General features: G+C 39.4%; 1 protein-coding gene across 9 annotated transcripts in view; it reads left to right on the top strand.

Moving 5' to 3' along the window:
* The window catches only part of OSBPL6 (oxysterol binding protein like 6), a 106,071-nt gene that overhangs the window by 38,840 nt on the left and 44,903 nt on the right, over window positions 1-22,328 (top strand). For 8 of the 9 annotated variants that reach the window (XM_040561924.1, XM_040561922.1, XM_040561927.1 and 5 more), the window contains exon 2: window positions 10,533-10,770. In XM_040561924.1, the coding sequence (XP_040417858.1) occupies window positions 10,627-10,770 (144 nt within the window). In that variant the 5' untranslated portion in view covers window positions 10,533-10,626. Of the gene's footprint in view, window positions 1-6,865; window positions 6,884-10,532; window positions 10,771-22,328 lie in introns of those variants that run through there. The other variant, XM_040561919.1, reaches the window with a different exon arrangement.

Genomic DNA, 22,328 nt, shown 5'->3' with positions numbered 1-22,328 from the left:
CACAGGGTCTGCCACAGGGGTTGGAGTACCCTCTGCAGGGGCAACTTGCACTGCTACAGTTCGTTTCTCTGACCCAGCCACAGGGTCTGCCACAGGGGTTGGAGTACCCTCTGCAGGGGCAACTTGCACTGCTACAGTTCGTTTCTCTGACCCAGCCACAGGAGTGGGAATGGCTGCGGGAGCTGGAGCCGGAATGGCTGCGGGAGCTGGAGCCGGGACGGCTGCGGGAGCTGGAACGGCTGCGGGAGCTGGAGCCGGGACGGCTGCGGGAGCTGGAACGGCTGCGGGAGCTGGAACGGCTGCGGGAGCTGGAACGGCTGCGGGAGCTGGAGCCGGGACAGCTGCGGGAGCTGGAGCCGGAACGGCTGCGGGAGCTGGAGCCGGGACGGCTGCGGGAGCTGGAACGGCTGCGGGAGCTGGAACGGCTGCGGGAGCTGGAGCCGGGACAGCTGCGGGAGCTGGAGCTGGGACGGCTGCGGGAGCTGGAGCTGGAGTGGCTGCAGGAGCCGGGACTGGAACGGCCGCAGGGTCTGTCACTAGGTTGATAGTAGCATCAATTGCAGCTCGATAGGCACAAGCCAGACCCCAGCACGCCACAGTGATTTGTGTCACTTTGGAACTGCCAGAGTCATGACACCTTTTTTTCAAGCATTCTACCAGTTTTTTAGGATTTTGCAGTTGTTCAGGGGTGAATGTCCAAAACACTGGAGGTGCCCACTGCCCTAGAAACCTGCCCATATCCTCCCACACTCCCTGCCACTCGCAAATATCCCGCCTCAAGACAGATCTCCAGATGAGATTCCTAAGTAGTTGTTTAACCTTAAACAAAACCTGAAGCGCATTCAGGAGACATAACAACAAGAACATGCTGGTCTGAGTATCCCAAGGATATTCAACATCTTGGAGAGCTACCGTAACTAGCTCGGGGGATAAGAGGGTGGTGAAGGAGGAAGGGAGAGTGAACAGGTAGGAAAAAATATCTTCCCCTGTCCCCTCCAGAGACTGACTCCCTGATGAAAAAAGGCAATAGGTGTAATTGCTAATAGTTTCTGAGATATGGTTTCCGAAGTATAGAGTCGACGACAGTGCTGAGTACAAATACCAGGTTAGAGTCATGACCAGATACTTCATCATTTCATAAGCCATCGTTACACCACACAGTACCATAACAATCTTAAACCAGGGCCCGGAAAGGGTAAACAGCACGACAGGGAGCACATACAGAAAGTAACTTGCTATAAAACTCAATTTGGGAAACAGGCACAGCAGACTTGAGATTAAGGCAATCAACATTGTGACTAGCAACTATTAAGCAGGTCGAATACTTATACCAATTTTAGTTTAACACACTCTGGTCAAATCTGTCGATATCTCAACCCTTCGAGCCCCACGTTGGGCGCCAAATGGGCTGTTGTGGTTTAGCCCGGCTGGCAGTCAAACACCACACAGCCGTTCGCTCACCCTCCCCCCTCCCTCTCCGGGATGGGGGAGAGAAACGGGAAAGTGAAGCCTGTGAGTTGAGATAAAGACAGTTTATTAAGACAGGGAAAAGAATAACAACAATAATAATAATAATAATAGTATTAATAGTAATAATGTGTACGAAATAAGTGATGCACAATGCAATTGCTCACCACCCGTTGACCGATGCCCAGCCTATCCCCGAGCAGCCGGCCACCCCCCCACCCCGGCTAGCCACCCCTATATATTGTTCAGCATGACGTCAGATGGTATGGAATACCCCTTTGGCCAGTTTGGGTCAGCTGTCCTGGGTCTGTCCCCTCCCAGCTTCTGCTGCATCCCTAGCCTGCTCGCTAGCAGGACAGAGAGAGGCTGAAAAGTCCTTGGCTTGGTGTAAGCACTGCTCTACAACAATTAAAACATCAGCATGTTATCAGCGCTCTTCTCTTCCTAATCCAAAACATAGCACCCTGCCAGCTACTAGGAGGAAAATTAACTCTGTCCTAACTGAAACCAGGACACATAGGAATCAAAAATTTTACTTGGTAGGTTTGAAATGCAGCAAAAATGTAAAGGTGATGAGGCAGTGGAAATACAGGATGCAGGGAAATGACACAGGATAATAAAAAAGGCAGTAAAAGGCAGCCCCTTTATAAGGTAAATTAAGTTCTGTGCTTTAGATCACTATCCAGTTGAAACTCTTATTTGAAAGAAACCCGAGTCTTTAGGCTTCTAAACTGTTTTCTTTGTCCAAGTTGCCCAGTGATTAAAAAAAAAATCACTAAATTAAGCAAAAGAGAAGAGGCTATTTTTTTTTAAGAGTATTTTTTTAAGAGCTTGCTGAAAATTGTGTTATGTTATCCATAAAAAAAATCAAGATGCATGAAACTTGCTCTCTTTTTCCTTTAAATGATATTCTGAGTTTTAATTACAATTTACTGTCTCTTTATGGCTTACATTAAAAATCTGAAAGATGTAATTCTTCAAAAATTTTTCACAGAACCTCCTTCCCCTAAAATGTTTTGGATTTGAAAAAGGGTTGGAGGAATGTGACAGCGTGTGATGACAGTGGGTTTTTTTTTTGTTGTTTTTGTTTGTTTGTTTGTTTTCCTGTCTAAGGCTGTTTGAGTCTTATGGTCTTATGTCATCCCAGAAAGGATGATAATGTCTAGCAGTTAATATTTCCTGTTTTATATCTAATTGGGTTATAGTGCATATTTGTATTTGTGTATTTGTAAGTATGTACGCTGCATAATCCTCTACTCACAGCAGTCTGTTACAAATGCATGCACCACAGGTCAAAACACTGCCTCTGGAGTATGTAAAAATTTCCATGCCATGCAAATCAATAGTATTCTATTATTGTGACAGCCTGAGGAGTGAGGAACAACAAAGGAATCCTAATGAAAATCCTACAGTCGCTTCAGCTATTGAAGCAATCCTCAGAGCCTGGAAATGAGCTGAGGGCTTAATTTGAAATTATCATCTAAGCTGGAGGTTTTGGACATGCTGGAATGCCACTAATTGCCATGTGTGCTTCAGGGATTCTGGAAGGGCGGAAAACTCTGCTTAATCATGTAGGCAAGCAGAAAATGGGAAAGGCAGATGCTGTACTGACCTCTTCTTGTTTGAATCTGATTATCTGCTGTTTGACCTCATCCATCTATTTGATGAAGTATGTTGTAACTGTGCATTTTACAGACATAAATGCACACAAGTAATTTTTAAAAATATTATTTTTATTACTATTGAGCCATACCTAGACTAACAACTCTGGAAAAAAAACAAAAACAAAAACAAAAAAAAAAACATCAGTGTTAAAGAAATCATACCAGATGTGACGTGTTGGGGAGCACCAAGTCCCATTAGAGGATGGCATTAAAGTTAGAGCATCTCAGTGATGATAGTTGATGCTGCAGTCTTCTGTGGAGTAGGCACTTTAAGTGATAGAGACTATATAAACAAACAGACCTCCTTAAAAACAAAAACAAAATGCACAAGGATCCCCAGTAAAAGAACCAAAGCAAAACCTAAGGACTGTTAAAAATAAACACTGCATTTAATAAGATCAGTTAAATTAGTCACCATTTGGGGGAATGCCATGTTAATTAGTTTTAGTTTCTTTGATAATTCTTTCAACAAATGCTTGTTGTGGAGAGTGTCAAATGTAGGGTTTTAAAACATGGCTGCTACGAAATTTGATTTTTTTCCTTCATTACTTTGGCTGCAATATTGAGTATCAGTCTAGAAGAAGTGATAGTGTAATTGGGAATAGTGATACAGGTTTAGACTTTGGTCTTAAACATTGTATTTTAGCCAATTAATAATCTGGTCTAGAAAATTTTACAGAAAATTGCATGTGGAAAATAGGTAAGGACTACTTTTGTCTGTCATCAGACAACTAGATATGCATTTGTTATTCAAACCTTGAATATGCAGCTTTAAAAATACTTGAAAGAGCCAATGGTAACATAGCCATATGAATTATGGTATCTTCTATCTTAAAAAGACATTCAGTGCTAGTAATACCATTTTTCTTAGTCATTTTTTCCTACTCATAAATATTGGACCTGAAAATCATCAGTGTTCTGTTAGAGCAAGAGTGTTGTTTTGGTATCTGTCTAGGATTTAAAATGAACTGGTCAGAGCTCTAGGACCTGAGTTTTGATGACTATGTTGAATATTAGCCATGAAAGTTATTACCGGAACAATTATGCTATTAAAAATATGCTAAAAATGTGGGAAACTGATTTTCCTGATGGGAATTACTGAATTGGTGAATTTTAAAAAGAAAAAGATGCTCTTTTTTTTTTTCTTCCATATTGCAAATATGCCTTATGTTGCCAATAATTCTCCTGAATCCAGAATTGGATCTGTATGATTTCTGACAGGACCTGTAAATAAAATATATCTTAAAATTAATTGATTAAAGCTGTTTCCTAAAAAGTTGATAGTTTGCTAAAGTGATAAACCTATTTGGAAAAGAGGTTTTTTTTTTTTTTTTTTTTTTTTTTTTTTTTTTTTTTGGTGTAGTCTTTTTAATGAATTATGTTTAACAAGACATAGAAATGCAGCAAATATTAAGTCCTCCATAAAACCTTGTATCCAGAATAGCTATTTCTGATTTTACCAGAAGCAGAAACTTGTCTAGAGTGATGGCAATCTGGTAACAGTTATTTCCTGGACGGTTGGTTTTGAGATGCAGGATCTGACACGAATTTTTGCTCAGCATTATGCTAAAAATCAGTTGAAAGTACAACTGAAGAAGTTCGTCATAGCCAGTATCCTCATGTAACCAAATGAGGCTGTTAGTTACCAAATGCAGCTGTTAAATCGTTGAATCCAGAATTGTTTGCTAGATTACTTGTGCGGTCTCTGCTCATCTTTCAGCTTCTTTGGGTTTAATTGTCGATCAGATTTCACACTGTTTCTTAATTCTCTTGTCTCTGTACACCTAGAGCATGTTACAGAGTTTGTCTCGCTCAGCTGAATTGTAAATGCTGATGTGGCTGATTCTCAAATAGCGGCTGTAAAGTGATTGATTCACTGCTTTATTGAGAGAGAGAGAGAAGAAAAAAAAAAGGACAATTGTTTGTTTCCCATAAATGGACTATGAAACCACCACAGCATTGCCACAGCATTGAAATGTGTTATTTCTATTATATTCTTGTGTTTGCAACATTCGGGATCTGCAGCAGAAGCGTGGTTATGATTTCCCTGTATGAAAGGTCAGCAGTTAGAGGGGGAGAACATGCAGTTGTGTATTCCTTGTAAAATGAGAACAGAGGGTGGGCTCCACTGGATGCCCGAATACAGAATGTGTGTGCTATACAGCTGCAGAGCACCACATAAAACCTCTTCCCTCCCAGTGAAAAACAGCCCCATGTTGACAGATCTGTGTGAAGATGCTTCGGTTGGAATAATACCAGTGATGGTCACATATTTTTATTTCATTTATGTCCAGAGACTCCATTCTGCACCCTATATTGTCTTCTCAAATTATTCCAATACTGCATAAGATATTAAACAGACTGTAAGGCGTTCTGGGCATTCTTGCAGAGAAGAATCAATCAAGGGAAACAAACAGCCAGTGAGAAACAACACAGCATTTATCACAGAAGTCTGCTGTCTGAAGCTAGACTTCATTTGGAGTTACCCATTGAAAACTTCTATTTATATGAGGTGCAGGTTTATTTATAACTCTGGATTTATGCAAATCATGTATTTGTATGTTTTCATTATTTCCACTAATATTTTTTTACACAAACTTTTCCCAATAGAAATAGCCTTTCCCCATTCTAATCTCTCTTTTTTTTTAATTTTAGCTAGTAACATAAAAATACTTAATTTTAAAATGAAAATTTGCATCACATACAACTCTAGATATAATTTATTTTCTTTGCTGAGCAAGCTACAGAGTAATGAATTTTTATATTGAGAACAAGTGCCTTCTCAATATTTCTGTAATTCTGAAAGGTCCAGTCTACAAAATTCCCAAGAATTTCTTTTAAGAGATGATAAATAATATATATTATTGTATCATGGGATAGAAGGTGAAGAGAAATCAGTATGTAGCTCTCAGTGCTTTCTTGCCTTTCAAACTATTTAGTGTAACATTGTGTAATAAAAAAATAATCATACTACCTCTTGGTATTGGATAGGTTATTTTGATGCATCTGAAACAATTGTTTCTGATGGTAGAAAGCAGAACTTCTGGGTTAACATAATACCTCTATTGTCAAAAAAATATGAGAAATAAAGAAAAGAAAACATCACAGTTTTATTTATTTATTTAGCCAGAAAGAGACCAAAAGAAACCACAACCCTTTGTGGATGGAAAGAAAATGAATAATCACTTTGTTTTTAAGACGTGTTTAGTACTTGACTTAAGACACCAGAAAAAAAGGCAAAAACCCCATAAACCAAAAAGAAATGGAAAAAAGTTACTGTGTATTAAAATATTTTAGAAGTAGAGGTAGAATAAGGGAATCTCTATGTTTCCACCTCCTTTTTTTTTCAGACTTGGAAGAACTGTAACAATTGAGATCAAACACAAAAACATTACTGGAAAAAAAAAGCTGAATTCAAAGGCTAGCTTGAAAACAAGCATAGTAGGAGTGAACAGTAAGAATTAAGTGTATTAAGTGTTTGGTGGTTAAACAGAATAAAAAGAAAGAATAAAAAATTTCTTGATAACTCAGTAAATAATCTATAATCTTAAGTATATTTCTTGAATAATTTCTTATTGTTGTTTCCATACAGTCATTGTGTACTCCTTTATGAATAACAGCAGATATAGATGTTTTGCCTTATATGGAGGATGTTACAGTCATGGCACATGGTATTTTTATTTATGCATTGGAATTATAACACTTCACTGCATGTTCTGGTTACAAGACTTGCCTGCTCTGTTGGACTTTGGGTAGGGCATTTTACCTTTCTATATCCATTGCTTTACCTAGAAAATAAGTAAATGATTGAGAAAAGATTGTACTGAAGAATGAGTATTTTTTTTAATAATTGCTAAATAACCAATGATGATTTACATTCAAAATAGTTGAGATGCCAAATAAAAAAGGTGAAGACAGAACTCCCAGCTAGGTGATTGTCACTTGCGATGACCAAAATCTCTGTGCAGTGTCTGTTTTTTGCATTCTAGGAGGTCTGTTTCTCTTTGTAAGTGATTAATGTATTTCCCACCCTGCGACCTCATGGCAAAGTAGCTTTGAAGTGAGCCAGTCACATTTGATGGGCTGAATCAAGTGATGGTCCTAAACTGATGGTGAGTTTTAGCAGTTTGTGAGGGATTTCGCTGTCATGGTTGCAAACTGCAGCCTACAGGTCAATGATAATTGGATAAGAAGCAATTAGTATCCAATGGCCAATTTTGTCACCCTGATTTCTGAAGGGTAGTGCCATTCTGTTTGAATTGCCCAACTGAAATCACTGAAAATAATTTCAGGTTTAAGATGATTTCCTGTGGTGTAGAGATGGTAAAATTGACCTCCTACAATGAATTCAGACATTTTGGTCTTTGTCAGGGAACAGTATCAGAACAAATGCACAATTATTAGAATAATAATATTTCCCTGCTCAAGATCCTAACATCACAGTTTCTGAATGTTTGTCTTAGATTGTCTCGTGTTTTCTAGAAGTAGTGTAGAAATACTTTAACACAGTGTGTGGCTTGCTTCTGTTCCCACTGAAGCCAATAGCAAAATTGCCAGTGACGCTTGGAAAAAAGTGCATGAAAAATGCCTCAAAAGCATTAGTTTCATTTTGGTAAATTGAATTGGTTGGGCAAAAAATTAGATTTATAATTGTTTGCTTCAATCTTTGTTATGGAGAGAGTGGCGCCTCTTTACATCAGTTTCACTACATTTATTCCTTCTAACATGCTCTAAAAAAGATGTATTACCCAAATTTTAAGCCAGAATTGGAAGATAAGCTCTTAGCAATGTAGAGAAACAGAATCCAAACTTAACATGCAAGGACAATAACAAAAAGCTCAATGCTAGCTCTTGCTAGTTTATGTAAATACTTTTGTTGTGCTTACAGTGCTCATTTTCTCAAATGTCTTGTGTTTTTTAAGTTTTAACCCTGAACTGTTCTTCTATCAGAAATTTCTACATATAAGTAATTGCAATTTTGTACTGAAGTTCTTGCTGCTGTTAAATAGGGCAAGAGGCAGTTTGCTTCTTGTAGCGTGAAGGGTAAGATTTTGTTTTATATGTCCTTTTTGAGAGCCTGCTATTGACAAATTAGTGTGCTTTAAGTGAGTTTTTGGTAAGCTTCAGGCTCATGCTTGGGAAACACCACAGAACCACTGGGGAATTTAGTTCAGGTGTGACTGTTTTATTTGGTTTCAATACCATTCAAAAGAAAAAGCAGATACTTCACAGAATTGCCAACCCGGTGAGAACAGACTCAGTGAACTGTTCCTCCTGAGTACCTCTTGCTAGCTTTGTGTTTGCTTCTTACAACAGCACCTATGCTTCCGGAAAGCCTTAAAAAACTTGAAGTGCCAGATTGCTGTCCTCCTGTGCCAATGCTAAATATAAATTTTTCCACATGAGTCAACTGAGTGAAGATCAGATGTTTTAAAAAGCACTTGATTTTCATTTGCCCAAAGGCTGCTCTGCTAAAAATTTTTCAGTGACCTCATGACTGGAAGTGACTGAAAATTTGTCCTTATAGCTATTTCATAACTCAACTGTTCTGCACAGCTTTGTGAACTGGGATTATTATTTCAGTGTTCCACTATTTCTAATTTTTGTAATTTGAGTCATTATTTGTAGGAAAATTTGCATAGGTCTTGAGACATCGTCAGTACACATCCTTGGCTGAAATTTGCCTGATGCACTTGTAGGATATGAAAATGCTGTGAAGCTAGATCAGCAGTCCCTGGTATGCTAGGCTGGAAGGAAAAGCCTCTCAGAATGCAACTTCATTATATTTTATCTCTGAAGTTCTGAAACAAATATGTTGTGCGGCCTTTTTTTTTTAAAAAAAAACAGCACTGCTGGTTAATGCTGTTCATTTATTCCTTAGAGACAAATGTCAACTTTCTCCTGCTCATTCCTGTGATGAAAGATAAAGTTCAGTACTTCTTAGTGAAATATATTTTCTCAGGAAAAGTTGATTTGGCCTGATGCTGGATGTTTTAAAAATGCTAAGTATTTTTTTGCCATATACAACTTGTTATAAAAATGCAAGATTCGCAGCGATGCCATCATGTATACCTTGTCTTTAACCAAATGCAAATGGAAGTCTTCAAACAGGTGTGGCAAAACAAGAAGAATTACAGTAGCTCTGGAGGTGGTTTTTTGCTTGTGGTGGGATGTTTTTTGTTTTGTTTTGGCTTTTGAGGCTTCAGAGTAGCTGAACATAGTGCAGAAGATAGCTCAGATGGGGGGGAGGAATGCATAGCAAAGGGAAGGCCAGTTTAAAACTAGGGAAAGAGAGGTGGAGGAGACAGATAATAGTTTCAAGCAAAGGACATCATTCAAAGAACGTTCTTATCCAAGGTTAATAGAAGAACAGACACACGATCTATCAGCTGAAGCAAGTCTGAAGTAATCTGTTAAGGTCTGAGAACTGTAACTCTGTTCCTGAACCGTTGCAGTGTACTGGTGACATACTCACAATGTTTAGTAGTGTTTATAATCAACGTAAATATCCTCTGTGCTGCTATATGTATCTAAGTTTCCATTCTTGGATCGAAACTAAAGATTTGGGTGAAGAGGAGTCAGTGAGAGAAAACTCGTAAAGAGGTAATGCACATTGCAGTGGCTGAGTAAGCAGGAGAGAGAATGGTCCTTGTGGCTGTGGTGGCTTAGCCCTTGCTAGCAGTCAGGTGCCCATCCAGCCTCTCTCTCAGTGGGATGGGAGGAGAAGATAGGATGGGAAAGTACGTGGGGTGAGATAAAGGCAGGGAGATTGCATACCAATTACTGTTGCAGACAAAGCAGTCTCAACTTGGAGAAAATGAATTTAATTTATCGCTAAATAAAATAGATCTGGGTAGAGAGAAATCAAAGACCAAATTAAACCAATTTAAACCAATATGTTTACGGGATGTGGCAGTGGGTGGTGGGTTACAATCAGCACAGAGCAGTTTTCCCTGCCACTCCTTCCTCCTCATGCGTTTCCCCACCTTGGCGTGGGTTCCCCACAAGCTGCAGTTCCTTCATGAATATCCATCTCCCCTGGTGCAGCTACTAAGGAGTTTGTTGATAGTGTTATGGTATCATGCAAGATTGGGTTATCGATCCCCAGTCATGGATTGTAAACTTTGCATGAGAATTGCTGTGAATTGCCTAAGCCTTTCCATTTTTTTTTTTTTTTGAAATAACACAACATCACTTTTATCTTTTGTGAGAATGCTGAGCAATGCATTTGTGTTTGTGTTGGGTAATGTTAGGAAAGGAAGTAAAAAAAATCGGGAGATCTGCTGGAATAAATAGTGACTGTCAACAGATTTATTTCCTGCAGAACTATTTTGGGGCAAAGGTGTCTTCATTCACTCTTTCACATCTGTTTTTTTATTTTTTTTATTTTTTATTATTAAGGTGCAGTTCAGCTGAGTTTGAACTCTTTTTCGTCTCTCCGTAAACTGTGAAACAGAAGGATGCAGAAGAGTATCCCTTGCTTTTTTGTACATGAATGGTAAGAGCACAAGACCATTACTACAAGTTTGCTGCAAAGATGAGTTCGGAGGAGAAGAGTGTATCTCCTGCTCACAAAACATCCACTCCATCACACAGAAGTGCCTCCTCTTCGTCATCATCTCAGAGGGATAGGAGGCAGGTAAGGAAAAGATCTAAATGTTTGTAACATCTGGTGAAAGGATTCATTTATTCCTGTAGAATGGCAGTTTGTTGTTGCTGGCTCCAAATTCTCTTCCTCACAGCACTGGATATTATCACTACAGCCAAGAACCATTGCTTTTGTGTTTTTTTCCCCCACTTCCCACAGGGGTTGGAAAAAAGATTCAGAAGCAACATTAGCACTAAGTGTAGTACTGTAGCAGGAAGGATATAATCATGTGGACAAGTAGGAAATGAGCTCTAACATCTTTTGGAAAGTGGGTTCTTTGGCAGCATGAGCCTACAGTTGCTTCAAACTGTTTTTCCTCCTAAATGAATATCTCTTTTTGTTAATCTAACTACAGAGATGTATTATTTCCACAGCATATTTCAATTCCATTTAAATGTTCCATTGTTAATCCTTTATGGAAGCACATAACATTTTAAATACTTGGTTTACTACACGTTTACACCAGTTGCCCCCACGTCATGCAGTGCCAGTCTAATTGTTAGACTTCCATTATCAAGAAGCTCTTGTTTACGTGGATGTATCACACCTTTTCTCTAGGATCCCTCTCAGACAAGGGCTGTGTTATTTCCTCTCAAAACAACCTACACATTAATGTGTTTTTGTTTGTTTGTTTGTTTGTTTTTTGAGAGCTGGCTGTATAGTCTGGCTCCAGCATCAGTGGGGGCCCTTTGGAAGCATCAGATCTATTATCAGATTTCAGATAAGTTGTTACAAATGCAATGTCTTATACTGAAAATCTGATTAGACCAAAAACGTACTTTGAAGATTGGATCTATGGAAACCTTCAACACTAAATCAGCTTCTAATTTAACAATTAAAAAAATAAGAATTTTGTTTAAAAAGAATTGTTGTATGTAAGAATCTTACAACTTTATAATTTTAAATAATGTGAAAATATTATTATTCATGCAATACTGACTTCTTTTCAGCTTGACAAGAAAAAGAGGCAGGAAAAGAACTTAAACTAGTGTTTGTGTGATATACATTTACTTGAATGGCAATAGCTTAGGAATGTTTTCCAGCAACTTGTATTCCAGCTGGAATGCTTTTTACTCAGCTGCTGATAGTTTTTTTTTACCTGACTTGACTTGTAAAAATTTTGATGAAAACTATAACATTTATGGCTTTGAATGTAAATAGTCTCACCATAAGGTATGTAAAAAACGTTAAACAATCAAAAGAATTCTGATGTGTGTTCAATAACAGGCAGGAAATGTGCCTGGATTTTTAAAAATAATTTCCATCGCCTTTCAATGAAGGCAGAAATGGTTTCCTCACAGATGATAAATACTTTCCCTTTCCTGTTGTACAGAACTTGGGATAGCTGTACTCAGTTAAGTCTCAGCACATAGTCTCCTCTTAATTTTTCAGTAGTTCTGTTTGAAATCCAGAGTTCTGACATCTTTTGTGTGAAGCGTCAGTGTATTTTATTAAACCCAAAGAAAATGAATGCAGGACTTGTGACTGAGCTGCTGAGCTCAGCTAAGAGCATATCCTCTGAATATTCTTTGTAATTATGTAGTTTGGTAGGATCATGCAAGAGAGAATGAAAAAAAATTACCTTTTGGGAATACATTTTACCATAAATCTAGTGTCTACTGTATTTGTTACCATGGCAATGGGGTAGTGTAAGGTATAGCTGTCATTGTAATAAAATGGATGCTTAGCTTTAAGTCTGTATTTGGTCACTGAAACATGAAGCATAATTTTAAAATAATCCTGAAGTGGTTGATGATGTGGTGGTGCATCTGGAGCTACCTTGGACCCAGTAATGTCTGATGATGCTTAGCAAGTTTATTTAGGCACGTAGATGTGGACTGGAAAGGCTACAGCCAGGCATTCATTTTTTTACCTTGGCGTTGCAGGCAGACAAATACCCAGGAGAATGAACTACAGTAAGCAGTACAGCATGAGATGCAATGGTACTATACCCAAGGAAGTAAACATATGAATGTTTTCTTTGTGCATATTCTTAGATGCAGCAAATCATTTGGCTTCTTTGGGCCATCTGCTGTAATGTTTATATGTCTGATTTCTTTCCTCACTTATGGCACTATTTGTATACATTTTGTTTTTTATAGGATTTCCCCAAAACATAGTGCTAGTTGGGGTTGTGGGGGATTTTGTTTCAGGGGCTCTTGGTTTTTGCTTTGAGAAGGCTTGAAAATTCTGTCTTACTGCCTCCTTGAACTCTTCATAGGAGCTGGGAGAAAAGCACCCTCCCTGAAGGGGTAATCTTTATGGATATGGGAAGTGATATGACTGGGTAAAGTGTCCATGTAGCTTTCATTGTCATATGTGAGGATAACACTTGATATTTCTAGATGGTTAATGACTGAAATCTTCTCATCATATAATTCTTGTCAAAGTCATACCAGCAATTATGGAACAGTTTCCCAATAAATTATGGTGCAGGAGGCAGAATGAGTGTGAGCATGACTATGATAAATCATCTCAGAGAGAGTGGAAAATGTTGTGCTGTATATAATGCTGGCATTTTAATGTAGCTTTCTTATTTGTGCAATATACATCACCTAAGAGAATTAGCAGTCAGCAGAAGCTTTGACATTGCCAATTTGCAGCCTCCATGACTAAGTAATTGATAAATGAACAGAGTGTACTGGAGCCAGTAATAGACAAAAAAAAAATGGTTTCAGATTTTTATAATCATAGGAACTTTAGCATCATTTGTTCTCACTGAAATCTTAGTTAATTAGGCTGATTGGACAGGCCCAGGCTTAACCCATGTTGTTAACTCCTGAGCTGAGCAGCTCTGCAGGACAGTTGTGCTGTGCTGATGGGAACACTGCAGAGACAAGCAGCAGCAGGTTTTCCTTCTGTGGAGCTGTTGCAGAGCATAGAGCCCCTGTCATTTCAAGTGTCAGGACTACTGAAGCTCCTGAGCAAAACTGAGTCCCCTTACAAAACTGAATGTAAAAACTGCAATTCTAACAACCTTTTTTATGGGCCATGCTGGAAGGGGAGGTTCTTGTTCTCCATTCCTTGTGAGACTCTGAAAAGGCTAGTCATACTGTTTCACTTAACTATTTGGAGGAAAACTAGTGCTGTTTTTAGAAAGTACAGTTGAATATCATAAATTGTATGCTGTGCATTCAATCTGATGATTGCAAGCTCTTTATGAATATTCTATATTATAGTTATTGACTGAACATGCAAGTAATACTGTGGACTGTAATATGTTATATATTCACTGCAAGGCATAGGAAGTAACAATGTGCTGAGAAGGCAGAAGGAAGCATGTAGGTTATAGGGTTAATGTTGTGCAGTTTGGTAAATTGGGGCCTGACCCCAGGCTATTAAGCCTGCAGTCACAGAACAAAGAGGGAGTAATACAGGAGGAGAGTAATAATAATGAAATTGTGAACAAAGACAAGAGTTTGGCTTTTCTGACCACTTGTAAAGGTTAGCTAATACATGATGTAAAGTAGATTTAGCAGTGTCTGCTATTTTGCATGTGAGGATTTCTCTTCTAATGTCTCAGTTTTCTTTTTGGTCCTTTAGGGAGGAGACACGATTATCTATTATCTCTTTATCTTTCTGTTTCTCTCTGTCAGATTGCTGTTTCAACAAAACCGTGTTTCTTTTTCCACACAGCAAACACAAAATTAGAATAGCTTTTAGTCCTATTACATTTAGTCTTGTATGGTCACCTTTCTGCTGGCAGTGCTTTCATATAACAAATGAACATTGTCTTTCAGCCATATGTGAAGACTGAAAGATAGAAGGGTCTTTGAAGGAAAAAGAGAATAGATTTCCTAGAGCAGCAATCGTCTGCTTTTTAGATTTTAATGTAATTTTTTTTATCTTTCTATAAGAGTAATAATGACTAATAGGAGAAGAGGGTGTACTCAAAGGATGGAGAAAGGGCTGAGTTTGGACTGGAGATGTTAACCTGGCTTTGAAATGAAGGAAGAGAGCGCGATTCCAAAGTCAAGACTCTGATCTTGCCTGGAGGTTTGTGCTGGGAAATGTTAGCTTTTTGTAGCCACTGTATTTTAGTTGACAAAGTAGTCTCCTGAAAGCAGTTTCTCCTAAGGCAAATATCCCCATTTTATAGGAATAAGGGCTTTAACGATGATGGAAGGATAGAGTCGTTTTTCTGCAGCACCCTTAACCAAACCTTAGTTTATAGAGTAACTGGAAGACCATAAAAAAGTTATTGCAATAGGCGAATCTGGAGGTGAAATGTATAGTATGTGGGGAAAAAAAGGACTAATAATTGTTACTTGGATATAGGAATACAGTATAAATCCAGGCATCTCACTGCTAGGCACTATGTTAAGCACGTAATAAAAGTCAGTTGCTAACATAAAATGCTGATTAGATGGGACAAACATAGATTAGAAGGTTTAAAAGAAATACAGAGGTGACTTGTTGTCTATTTCATCAACTAATGACAAAACATAATGAGAAGAGATGTGCATAAAAGCAGAGTACCATAGGTTCTATGTCAATTCCAGCTTCCTCTGTTTGGCTAATGTTGAGAAGAGTAAAAGGAAAGTTATGAAGGGAAGTCTCTTGGGAAAGAAAAATGCCATCAAGGTTTTGGAGGGAAGGTTTCTATTATATCTAGATATAGTTTTCATGGAAGGGAAGTTTAGTAGAAACCCAGAACTAGTTTCACTGAGCTGCAGTCTAGCTGATGCTCTCATGTACTTAACCGGCTCCTGAATGTTCCACTAAGGAGAAAGGAGGAGGGAGCCGGAATATGGAAATTAAAGTTAAAATGCTGAAGCATTTCTTTTTGTAGCCCCTTGATGTAGGTGTGGAAGAAGAGACAACTTGCCAGTTGTAGATGTACAATTGGATAAAGAGCTGTTGTGACAGAAGGTTGCAATGGTTCTTGTATCATTTAATTTAGCTGAAGGCCACTGTAATCAAGATGATACTTATGAATCACCTATCCGAAACAGATTCTGTGAGTTACTGGTATGTGATTTATATATATATATATATATATATATATATATATATATATATATATATATATAAAAGTTTCTTTTAAGTATATTTATTTTTAATGGAGATTTCAGCTACTAGCAATTTTTCTTGGTAGGCTAGAGTGGCAGGGTGAGGCATATCATGTACACAGGTCCATCTTGGTTGCTGGAAACTTGTCATTTGAAAAAGTCTCTCTCTTTTCATTGTCCTGTTTCATTTAGCATTTTTGGTACTTTTTCTGGGACACTTGAAGTAATTGGACACTAGAGTTGGTGGAAGGACAGGAAAGTTGGTGAAAGGAGTGTTCATACTTGTGTAATTTATTTTTTTGTCTTCAGTATGTTGATGAGTTACTTCAAACTCAACTTTCTCTTTATGACCAGTTATGATCACAGGCACATTATCAAGGACAGTTTTGAGGCTCTGTTATAGATTTCTGCCTCATAAACAGTGAGAATATAGTTGATGGGCCTTTTTACTGTGCCTGCCTATCTGTTCAGTGTGCCTCAGAAAATGTTGCTCATATAAGGCTGCAACACAATATAACATAATATATTCCATGTGGAAGTCTGAGGACATTTAGAAAGGCCAAAGCTCATCTGGAGCTCAATCTGGCTACTGCCGTTAAAGATAACAAAAAAAGTTTTTACAAATACATCAACACAAAAAGGAGGACTAAGGAGAATCTCCATCCTTTACTGGATGCTGGGGGAAACTTAGTTACAAAAGATGAGGAAAAGGCTGAGGTACTCAATGCCTTCTTTGCCTCAGTCTTTAGCGGCAAGACCAGTTGTTCTCTGGATACCTGGTACCCTGAGCTGGTGGAAGGGGATGGGGAGCAGGATGTGGCCCTTGCTATCCACGAGGAAATGGTTGGTGACCTGCTACAGCACTTGGATGTACGCAAGTCGATGGGGCCGGATGGGATCCACCCGAGGGTACTGAGAGAACTGGCGGAGGAGCTGGCCAAGCCGCTTTCCATCATTTATTGGCAGTCCTGGCTATCAGGAGAGGTCCCAGTCGACTGGTGGCTAGCAAATGTGACGCCATCTACAAGAAGGGCCGGAGGGTAGACCCGGGGAACTATAGGCCTGTTAGTTTGACCTCAGTGCCAGGGAAGCTCATGGAGCAGATTATCTTGAATGTCGTCACGAGGCCCTTGAAGGGCAACCAGGCGATCAGCCCCAGTCAGCATGGGTTTATGAAAGGTAGGTCCTGCTTGATGAACCTGATCTCCTTCTATGACCAAGTGACGCGCCTGGTGGATGAGGGAAAGGCTGTGGATGTGGTCTACCTTGACTTCAGTAAGGCTTTTGACACTGTTTCCCACAACATTCTCCTCAAGAAACTGGCTGCTCGCGGCTTGGACTGGCGTACGCTTCGTTGGGTTAAAAACTGGCTGGATGGCCGGGCCCAAAGAGTTGTGGTGAATGGAGTCAAATCCAGTTGGAGGCCGGTTACTAGTGGAGTCCCCCAGGGCTCAGTGCTGGGGCCGGTCCTCTTTAATATCTTTATCGATGACCTGGACGAGGGGATCGAGTGCACCCTCAGTAAGTTTGCAGATGACACCAAGCTAGGTGCATGTGTCGATCTGCCCGAGGGAAGGAAGGCTCTGCAGGAGGATCTGGATAGGCTGGACCGATGGGCTGAGGTCAACTGTATGAAGTTCAACAAGGCCAAGTGCCGGGTCCTGCACCTGGGGTGCAACAACCCCAAGCAGTGCTACAGGCCGGGAGATGAGTGGTTGGAAAGCTGCCTGGCCGAGAAGGACCTGGGAATACTGGTTGATAGGCAGCTGAATATGAGCCAGCAGTGTGCTCAGGTGGCCAAGAAGGCCAACAGCATCCTGGCTTGTATAAGAAGCAGCGTGGCCAGCAGGTCTAGGAAGGTGATTGTCCCCCTGTACTCGGCTCTGGTGAGGCCGCACCTCGAGTACTGTGTTCAGTTTTGGGCCCCTCGCTACAAGAAGGACATGGAGGTGCTCGAGAGAGTCCAGAGAAGGGCGACAAGGCTGGTGTGGGGTCTGGAGAACAAGTCTTACGAGGAGCGGCTGAGGGAGCTGGGGTTGTTTAGCCTGTAGAAGAGGAGGCTCAGGGGAGACCTCATCGCTCTCTATAGGTACCTTAAAGGAGGCTGTAGAGAGGTGGGGGTTGGTCTATTCTCCCACGTGCCTGGTGACAGGACGAGGGGGAATGGGCTCAAGTTGCGCCAGGGGAGGTTTAGGTTGGATATTAGGAAGAACTTCTTTACTGAAAGGGTTGTTAGGCATTGGAATGGGCTGCCCAGGGAAGTGGTTGAGTCGCCATCCCTGGAGGTCTTTAAAAGACGTTTAGATGTAGTCCTTAGTGATATGGTTTAGTGGAGGTCTTGTTAGTGTTAGGACAGAGGTTGGACTAGATGATCTTGGAGGTCTCTTCCAACCTAGACGATTCTGTGATTCTGTGACATTTATATTCCTTCTTTATTCTTTAATTGAGTAGAAACTTATAGAAACCTATACTCTTGCTCACTGCTGACAACCTGGTATGACATCTGTGAAAAAATTCTTGATGTTTACCTGGAAATTTCATTTGCTCTTGTCACTTTAAAAGTCATGAAAGAAAGGCAAGGATGGATGGTTGTCCAGTAGTTAATACACGGACGTGAGAACAGGGAGCTTTATTCCCAGCCTTGCACTGTAACAAAGTGTAGACTTCTATGAGCCTTTTTACTTCTCAATAGTTTGTGAGAATTATTTCAATAATAATTACTAATCTCTTTGAGAGCTTCAAACTGAAGATGCTGCTAAATGCCAAGTACCGTTGTTGCAGTGATGTAATTCTCTTTTGCCCTCTCTTTCCTAATTAACTCTCTTCAGATGATACAGATGAAGCAGCATTAGAGCAGGAAGTGTTAAATAAATACTTTAAATGGCAACAACTCACTGGAGCAAGCAAATCTTCTGAGGGAGCCAAAGAATGAAGTGGCAAAATTGGTAACAAAAACTTGCAATTATTCTTCAAGTCAGCTAACTACTGCTACTCTACAAGTCTTTTTGATAATCCTTTGCATTTAATACAGTCTGAAAATGTTCATTATGTTCAGAAGGTAGTGGCTTTTATTTCAGTGTTTGAAAAAATGCCTGAAATGATGAATAGAGTAATTTTAGGAACCTATAGGACATCTCTGAATGTTCAATGCCATAGCACTTGTCTTAAAGGAAGTCATAACTCTCAGGCCTGCTAGATTCCTCGTTTACCATTTCAGTGGTTAAAAGTGAACTTAATCCACAAGTAAGTGTCTATGAGTGTTACAATTAGATCTTCAGAAGAAAGTACGAACTTCCAGAGTGAAGCTCTTTGGACTGTGAGTGTGAGACAGGAGTAGGAACTTGTGTAAATAAGACTCAGAGTGAACTGGTGCAAATGGACCCTGGAGGTTAGGCAAGCATCCCCCAGAACACATGCTGGTGGGTGCAGTAAAAGCATGAGGAAATTCGGCTCCAGCACTGGGCGTCCCAAGGGCAAGGACTGCTGGCACAGATTGGCAGCACCGCATACCCAGAAATCCTCACTTTGTGCCTTTATTTCTGCCTAGAATTTGCAGAACAGATTTATGGCAGCCAGAAGATGTGTGTCCATGTCCACGTGCACTGGGTGGGTCCTCTCCAGTCAGCAGATATTTGGATCATGAGTGCTCCTGCACTAAGTAATATCTATAGTGATTTGTGGACAAGATCTCCCAGAGTATAATCCTGGCGATTAACAGCAGGGAGATGATGCCCGTTTCTAAGAAAGATTTTGTGCTAAAGCCGCTGAAGAAATAAAAGGGGCTGGAGCAGTGAAGGAGAGACAGCCTAGGCTGGTCTAGAAGGCACACTGGCACAGTGTGGGAAGCAGGCTGAGCATCAGAATGGGTCTGATCCATGACAGCGATAGTGTGCAGGCAGTGCTGTCCTGCGGGGCTGTGTGCACATTGTCTGAGCCTCGTGCATGTGGCAGTCGGAGTTATCTTGGCTCTAGGAATGCTTCAGACACTACAAGGGGGACGCTGAGATTCACAGGTCTGCTATGAAGAGAGATTTCCCTTTTTTAAACTGTCAGTTCAATTAGAAATGGTCTATGTAGCTATCTTCTGTTACAAAACCCAGGAAGTTGCTTACATAAAAGCTCAATTACCCATGCAAATTAAGATAGATAATTTAAAGTGGTATTTTTAGAACACGGTCACTCCTGCTTTCCTCCTGTTCCATTTTTTCCCCTCTGCCATGCATCCACCTACATGGGAATGTCTTCCTTCTTCTTCTTGAGAACATAAATTAAAAGGTTGGCTTGGACGTCAATAAATGAATAATAATTTTTTAAAAAGTCATACAATTCCAGTGTCTTAAAACGCTGATTGAGATTACTGTAGTATGCACTCATTTTCTAACTCAGTCCCAAATGGGCTTCTGAGGATTGATGTGTGCATGTACACACACACAGGAATTCTGAGGAGGGAAGTGCAACACTTTTGAAGTGACTTATGGTTTCTTGGAAAGAAAAGGAAGCATGATTTGTTCATTTCCTCAGTGGACAGCAAAGACACAAAAGTGGAAAGAAGATGGGAGCAATGGCAGGTATGATATGAAGGCTTCCGTTTTCAAGACATTTGTGCAAGACTGGGAGGATCCATGTTCAAGACATACAAATGTATTGAGCAGAATAAATGTGTGCCTTAGAGAGGTGTCAGAACAGGAAGTAGCTTTACTGTTTTTACTAAATACTTTTTTACTAAATACTGGCATTGAAAATAAAGCTGTTAAATTGAAACTTGAAAAATTGAAAAAGATTTTAGGTAAAATAAATAAAAAAAAGATGATCAAAAAAATTTCAAATATCCTGTTTTTTTTTTTTTTTTAACACCTCATATTATTCTGCTGCATATATGAAAGTTTAGATGATATTGAAAGAGTCTAAGTGGGTAGCTTACAGTAGGATGTGAAAGAGCCCCAGAAAGAAAGGGCTTTCTTTTATGAACCTACACACATAGGTGAGCATCCAACTTTGTCCATTGATTTGTGTTAACTTAAATTTGATTGCAACCATCTATTAGAATGAAAACTGCTTATATTTTCTAAAGAAGGCCATTCACCATGTCTAGAATGCTTGTATTAGTTAACAAATTAACATAGCAAGGAAGTTTTATCGTGTGCATGTGATTTTATTTTCCCTCCTTTTCTTTTACTATATTAGCATTAATAAAAAGAATTGCTAGCCTGGAACTATTTAGAAAAATCTCAGTCTTTTGAATTGTGATTCTTCAATAGTCAAAATATAGCTTTCTATCATTAGCAAACATTTAAATTCTCTCAGTCAGATATTGTCAGTTTATCTGTTTGCTTTGTTTTGAGATAAGCTTGTCAAAATCTAAAATGTGAAAGAAGAAAGTTGTCATTAAAGACTTAGGCTGCAACTTGGTAGTCATCCCAAGCTCACTGTCACTCCAGCTATGATTGCAGTTACAATGACAGCTCTTCTCTGCTTTGTCCAGTTCTGTTAGTGCTTCCCTCTAAGACGCTCTTCAGAGGAGCCGGAGCTTACTTCTCTTCACTTTGTCAAAAAAATCTTTTAAAAGCAAAGGAGTCTTTGTTTCCAGCAGCTAAAAGCATACTGCCTGTAACATACTGCCTGCAATGCAAAACTGGAGTTCCAGAAAGGGCTGATAGAGAGCTCCTGAGCATCCTTGACATTTCTGTAATACAAGAAGTGTTTATTTTCTACCTGGTGGATACCTACATACCTGTATATTATTAATATGGTACAGAACGACTGCTTAGATATATCTGTCTTTCAGTAAAAAGGTTACAAAGAGACAATGTTTAAGGATTGAACTGCTCTTAAGCACATTTCTATACCAGGTGAGCATGTGTTACAAGGTGAAAAAAAGATGAACTACATGTGCTATTAAGTTGTAAGTATTAAGTTGTAAGTATTAAGATGTATTAAGTTCCTTTGTTTGTTGGTCGATAGCTCAGATTGTTGGAAGACAGGTATGGTGCAGGGTCGATAGGAGAGATTGAGGATAAAAATAGGACTGTGGTTGTCTTATACAAAGGAAAAAAAGCATGCTAGAAGAAAGAAAGGAGAAATACAGTGGTGGAGACATGGTTACTTTGTTTTGTACTAACCCTTCTCTTACAGTGATATTCAGGACTCTGTCTTTATTCCAACATCAGCAGAAGGAAAGCTGGAGAAAACTGAGATGTAGCCTAAGATAAAACCAAATTCAAGGTTATTCCATTTGGAAATAATATTGCAGATGAAAGCATGTATTGCAGTGTTATTTAAAAGATGGCAAAAACTGCATTTAAATCTGTATCTACCCTATTACTACTGCTGTTTTTCAGATAAGTGAAGAATGCTGTGTTTTTAGATGACAAAGTTATTAAGCATTGCACTTCATATGAGGCAGGATTCAAATACAGAACACATGTCTGTGCAGGGGTAGCTAGGTTGTAAAAAGAATTCCAGTGAATAGCAGATGAAGATGCACTAGTCAGTACTTTGGATTAAAAATAAAACTAAAACAAACAAACAAACAAAAAA

Source organism: Cygnus olor, chromosome 6 (genome assembly GCF_009769625.2).
Source record: "Cygnus olor isolate bCygOlo1 chromosome 6, bCygOlo1.pri.v2, whole genome shotgun sequence".
NCBI lineage: Eukaryota > Metazoa > Chordata > Aves > Anseriformes > Anatidae > Cygnus > Cygnus olor.
The sequence above is the reverse complement of the archived record's forward strand: the minus strand, read 5'-3'. Positions and strand labels throughout refer to the sequence as shown.